Source organism: Acomys minous (assembly GCF_964271855.1).
Source record: "Acomys minous genome assembly, chromosome: 17".
Classification (NCBI taxonomy): Eukaryota; Metazoa; Chordata; class Mammalia; order Rodentia; family Muridae; genus Acomys; species Acomys minous.
In genome coordinates, this window is record NC_140500.1 from 56,226,846 (window position 1) to 56,232,845 (window position 6,000).

The 6,000-nt window shown below is 48.8% G+C and overlaps 1 protein-coding gene across 4 annotated transcripts in view; it reads left to right on the forward strand.

Annotated features, from left to right (window-relative positions):
- Positions 1–3,811, forward strand: part of ARHGAP25 (Rho GTPase activating protein 25) — a 74,997-nt gene extending 71,186 nt beyond the window's left edge. For all 4 annotated transcript variants that reach the window (XM_084766620.1, XM_084766621.1, XM_084766623.1 and 1 more), the window contains 2 exons: positions 101–636; positions 3,114–3,811. In XM_084766620.1, coding sequence (XP_084622746.1) covers positions 101–636; positions 3,114–3,327 — 750 coding nt within the window. In that variant the 3' untranslated portion in view covers positions 3,328–3,811. The remainder of the gene's footprint in view (positions 1–100; positions 637–3,113) is intronic.
- Positions 3,812–6,000: the final 2,189 nt, after the last annotated feature.

Sequence of the window (6,000 nt, forward strand, 5' to 3'; positions counted from 1 at the left end):
AACACTTCCTTTCCGGTCTCTAATACTTATCTTGGGGGCATGGCACACAGAAGGGAAAAAAAACCCAACTTATATTAACATCCATGGTTATTTTTTCCAGGCAAGTAGTCCTGATGCCACTAGCCCCACTGGACCACAGCCGGGTGACCAACATCAGGAGGACAGTGGAAAAGCCGCCACGGAAAACCCAGGAGACTGGAAGGTGCAATCCCGTAAAAGGACTCAAACTCTCCCTAACCGGAAGTGTTTCCTGACATCTGCTTTCCAAGGCACCACGAGCAGCAAACTGGAAATCTTTAAAAATGAGTTCTGGTCTCCATCTTCAGAGGCGAAGGCAAGGGAAGGGCACAGGAGAACTATGTCTCAAGACTTGCGCCACCTTTCCGACGACCAGCGGACTTCTACCTATGATAATGTCCCTGGCCCGCCGCCGGGGTCCCAAGGGACCCCAGCAGGTGCACTCTCCCCTCCTGCCTGTGACTCCAAGAGAGACGCTGTTGTCAGGACAGACTCTGACAGGGAGTCCGGAAGCAAGAACTCTGCAGAGGATGACCTTGATTCTTTGCAGAGGGTGGTCCAGCACCTACAAAAGGAAATAGAAACCCAGAGGCAGATGTATGAGGAACAGATTAAAAAGTAAGTCGGGTGCAGAGGGCCACTGAGTGCACTAGGGTATCGTCCCTACCTTCCAAAATGTCCCGGTATATAAATATTTCAGGCGACTGAGTAATCTGCAGCAGCCAGCTCTAGTAAAGGAAAGGACAAAGGGAGCGACGTGGGATGGATAAGTTAGTGAAAATCCTGTGCTTCCGATGGGATCCATGGAAACTTAAATGTGAAGCCCACGTAGCCTTTTGAGGGTGAACATGCCTAACTGAGCTGAGGAAACTTTCATAGTGCTCCCTATTAATGTATGTTTTTGGCGCTGACCATCTGGTATTGGGTAACAGTTGTCATCAAGTTGAGGCCTTGTGGTCTTCCTCCCCCCCCCCCCATCCATTCCCTTTGGCATGCCAGTGCTTAGGGAGCCATGTTGGTGAAGACTTGTGGATTTAGCCCTTGAATAGCAGGAGGCACCATCTCTCAGCAAAGTCCCTGACCAATCGTCTGGCTCTTAACAATCTTTCCGCCCCTTCTTCCACAATGTTCCCACAGCCTTCATTTGTGGGAGCGTTTCGTAGATGTGTCCACTGGGAGTGGGATCCATTAATCTGCATTTTGATTGCCTGTGGTTTTCTGCAATAGTCTTGGTCTGTCTCAAAAAGAGAAGTTTTGTTGATGAGGGGTGAAGACTACACTTATGTTTACAAATTAGAGTGTTGTTAAGGAGCATGCTGGTTTGACACAAGGTTGGTTGTAGGTTTTCTTCTAAGACCTATGGATTTGCCGCCCCTGAGTAGTTAACCAGGTGTCTGTACCACGCATGGTTTCCTGCTTGTTGAGTGTGTCTTAAGGCTAATTAGCCGATGGTTACTGCCAAGCTATGTGTGCCACTACAGCACTCTTAGGGTTGTCACATCATGTTCGATCATTGCTGTGGCTCCTTCCCCAGGCAAATTCTTTCTCAGAGAGGTAATCCTAGTCCAACCTGACCCACAGGAAAACTTGTCATAATGAGCATAATGGGTTTTTGTATTTATGGATACTTCTACTAAGATTTAAGTACCAGAAAGAAACACTATTGTGAATCTCCATTCATTGGTCCATATTCAAGCAAAACGCACAGCCTGAAACCGACCATTTGTGAAACTACAAGATTCTGTGACATCAGGTAGCAAATCAGTCCCAGAAAAGGCTCTCATTGTGCCCTAGGCTGAATGCCAGTGACAAGCAGAAGAAGGGATGGCCGCCATAGAGAAGTCTGCTCCTCCCGAACACAGCAGAGTCTGAGATACCCATTAGCCCACCTGTGGCCGCGGGAGGAGAATTATCAGCTTGGCAGTGCCTTCTGATTGAACCCATATAGGAAGCACCCCATTTATCAGAAGAATCAGGGGCTCCAGGAACATCAAAACACTCTTGAAGGCCACACAGATGATTGGCGTGGGCCTGGGATTTGAACCTTGAACCCAGGCCACTGTAGCTCTCAAGTTCCTGTAGACTGCTGCAGTCAGTAGTCAGGGTCCAGAGTGGCATCTCGAATTCTCCAAGGCAGAAGGGGGATGAGAAGCTGGAGGGAAAAGACAGACTCTATAGAGCAAGGCAGACAGGGGGCAGGTGTGACTCTGAGGGAGTGTGCCACACAGTGCCAGGCGCAAACACAGAACCCAAGGCATGGGCTCAGATGGGAACTTATGTGTGCAGATGAGCATTGGCAGGCTGCTTGGGAGGGGCACAGCACTGACAGAATGAGGGTGGGGAAGGGGGGGCAGCACCCAGAGGATGAAATGCTGAAGCAGATTTCCAATCACACAATTTGAATTTCACCCACTGACCAGAAACTTCCTTCCTAGGCTTAAATAACATATTATGTCCGTTCATTCCTGGGCCTTAGTTCTGCATGCCTAGGGATGGGCACCTGGGGCTGTATTAGAATTTGAGCTATGAATGTCACAGCAGTTCAGGAAACCTATAGTTCACCAACCTGAGGCAGGATTTGGAGTTGTAGTGGGACCCAGGTCCCATGGTCCTCAAAGTATGTGTCCCTTTGCTTTTTCAAGTCTTCATCCCAGGAGGCTCTTAGCTAGGAAGGTCTCTGGCTCTGGCTGTCCACTGGGGCACGGTAAAGATGCGCCATGTGCTCAGAGATGGTAAAGGTCTAGAACGTGGAGCATCCACAGCTTTAGCTGAACTAGACAAAACGCAAGGTGCTACAAGGTAGAAACACAGACCTATTAAAGATGGCTCTTTCTTACAAATATTTTGTCTAGGCAAAGATACATATGCAATACATAAAGTGACTTGAAACACAGTGACACCAGAGGTGTCGGCAGGTGTTAGCTGGGGCTCTGGGTGCTTAGGGACCTGAGGTTTTCTGTAAAGTCTTCTCCTGGAGGGAGATTGGCTTCTTGTGTCTCAGGCAAACCGACAAGAGGTTGTGAACATAGCGAAGGGCCACGGAGGATGGCTTTAGATTGAATGCTCTGGTGTTACTTTGGTCTCTTTCCTTGCAGCCTGGAGAAGGAAAATTACGATGTCTGGGCTAAGGTGGTGAGGCTCAACGAAGAGCTGGAGAGGGAGAAGAAGAAGTTTGCGGCTCTGGAAATCAGCCTTCGAAATGTCGAGCGCTCGCGGGAGGACGTGGAGAGGAGGAACAAGGTCTTAGAGGAGGAAGTCAAGGAGTTTGTGAAGTCAATGAAGGAGCCCAAGGCGAAGACGGACGCTTGAGGGTCTGAGGTGTGTGACAGGGACGGTCAACTCCACCCCATCTCTCCGTGCTCTTGATGAGTAGGAAGCAGGGTCACCTTCTAGGGTGCGGACAGGAGGGAAGTGCTATGCTCCTCAGCAAATAGCAGAAGATGAGGGTGAGCAGGAACACACCAGGACACTTGCACCCATGTGCCGTGCTCAAAGGGTTGCATTAGTCTACTGTGGGAACAGTGAACTGGAATCTTCCAGTGCATGACAAGGTCCAAAGGAGACATTTAAGGTGTGGGACGACGTCTCAGGACCCCAGGCCAGAGCTAGGCCAAGCCCTCAGTTCTTTGTTTTCTATGAGGTTGACTTGCTTCGTCAGATGGCTGCGGTCAGCTCTGAGACATGCGCAGGACGTCACACTCAGCTCTCAAGTGCTAACCAAAAAGGATTGCTTGGAGAGGCCGGGCTGTTGGAACCAGAGTCAAAACAATAAAGTGTATTTATGACAGCCAAATTGGTGAGAAATTTATATTCAAATAAACAAAAAGGCGAGCAAAAATGAGCAAGGATATTGACAATCTATGAGACACATTTATAAGAATTAGTAAAATGGGAACTGGAGAGATGGTTCAGTGGCTAAGAGCACTGGCTGCTCTTCCAGTGGCTTAACTATAACTCCAGTTCCAGGAGATCTGACACCCTCCAAGGGCACCAGATATACCTATGGTGTACATACATACATGCAAGCAAAACATCCATACATATGAAATAAATAACAACAAAGAAAAAAGAATCAGTGAAAGACATCTCTTGTGTGAAGCCGGTGACTCTTTCTCATGGTACATGGCTATGTGACCAGGGCTTGTGTTGGGTTCCATCTTGAGTTACTCTCCAGGGGCCCAAACTGTGTCTGGAAAGCCTAAGAGAAAGGTTTCCACTATGGAATGACTTTAGAAGTGTGAATTTGTATAGCAAATATCAAGATTATTTGCTATTGTTGTTGTTATTTTATGTCACCAAAATGACCATGAGTTTCCTTTAGAGGGCACCAGGCACTGTTACCTGCTAGTTTTCTGAACTATGGTTAATGTTGCTTTGACCACGGCTTACTGGTCAAAGTGTAAAAGATAGGAGGGTTCCGCTCTACCACCCTCAGTGCCCTGAAGATGGTACTGATGGGGGAGGGAAGGTGTACAGAACATCATCACAGCATAGAGCATCGTCTTCCGCCATCTTCGAGACTCGCTTGAACAAGACAGGGAAGAGGGCCTTAGGGCATTACTAAGAAGAGCAGCGTGGGCTGGGGAGGTGCCTCAGTGATCAAAAGCCCCTGCTCACCACCCCCTATCCAACTTGTGAGTGATCCCTGGCGTCTGTCCAATTCCCTTAAGTTGTCCTCTGACACAGAGAGAGAGAGAGAGAGAGAGAGAGAGAGAGAGAGAGAGAGAGAGAGAGAGAGAAGAAGAAGAAGAAGAAGAAGAAGAAGAAGAAGAAGAAGAAGAAGAAGAAGAAGAGAGAAGAGGAATAAGATAAGATTTTGGTTTCCTTTACTACACATTTGTGAATTGTAGAGTCACATCAACTGATGCTGCGTACAGGACATCTAATTTGAATGGGTGAGTGCCTGAAGTTGCTTCTTCCAGCACACGACTTCTCACGTTGCCTCACACTGCTCCCTTGGGTCGGCTAGAGTGGAGTGTGAAAGTGAGCAGTGTCACAGCTCCACAGGGGATATTCTTTTTCTGAAACTACGAGGGGTCCCCAGAGTCTGTTTTAAGGTCTGAAATGTAGGACCTTGGGTTTGGCAGCCTGCAGCCACGCTCTGTGTTTGAACCCCGTCTCTCTTCTGGTCTCTCGGTGCCTCTCCCCATCTTTTCCCTTCGGTGCTGAGACGGTGGAGCAGCAATTCCAGGTTCAGAAGAACCGGGCAACTGTGAGAAGGAACAAGGCATTTTGTCAGGCCTAACTACAGCACAGGATTATAAAAACTCTGACTCCTCTCCAGCCATAACCCCCCCCACTTGCCCTCGCTCCCTCTTTGTGTCACATGCTAAAAGCGCCCTTGCCCTGCCCTCTATTCACCAGGCTTCCTGCCCCTCACAGTATTGGGCTTGGCATGCATCACTGCATACTTGTTTTAAGCATAAGGCAGATGTGAGTTTGTGTTTTTGTTTTTGTGTTTTAAGTTTACAGACTGGATGGGACAACTTGTGCTAGGCTTTGGGCAGGCCGAGGGCCTGAAGAGACCAAGTGTGGCATTCCTAGATCAGAGCCTGCAACACGGGACGTAAAGAATGAACTCATTTTATTGTCTGACGAACTTCCTTAAGCTCCCGTTCAGGGAAACAAGATGCAGGAGACAGCTGATAAGGGAGGAGGACAAAGGGCACAGTGCCTCCTGCCACTGCTGGCTCGCCTCCACAGGCTCATGGGAAGATGTCTGAGTCCTCACATTGGGTAAACGTCCGCATTCCATTGCTTCCTGTGAGCATCCCAGGGAGGACCAGGCCACGTGCTCACCAGGGAGCTAGGGAACACTTGGAGGCAGATACTGCAGCTCAAGTGGGTGGCCTTTAAACACACCATATGGGGAGAAGAGGCTGCCCAGGATGAAGCCCCAGCTATGTTCATCCCAGGCTGGCATCTATCTGCAGCAGAGAGGCAGATTATGGCTTAGATTCCCAGGGCAATGTCCACAAAGTA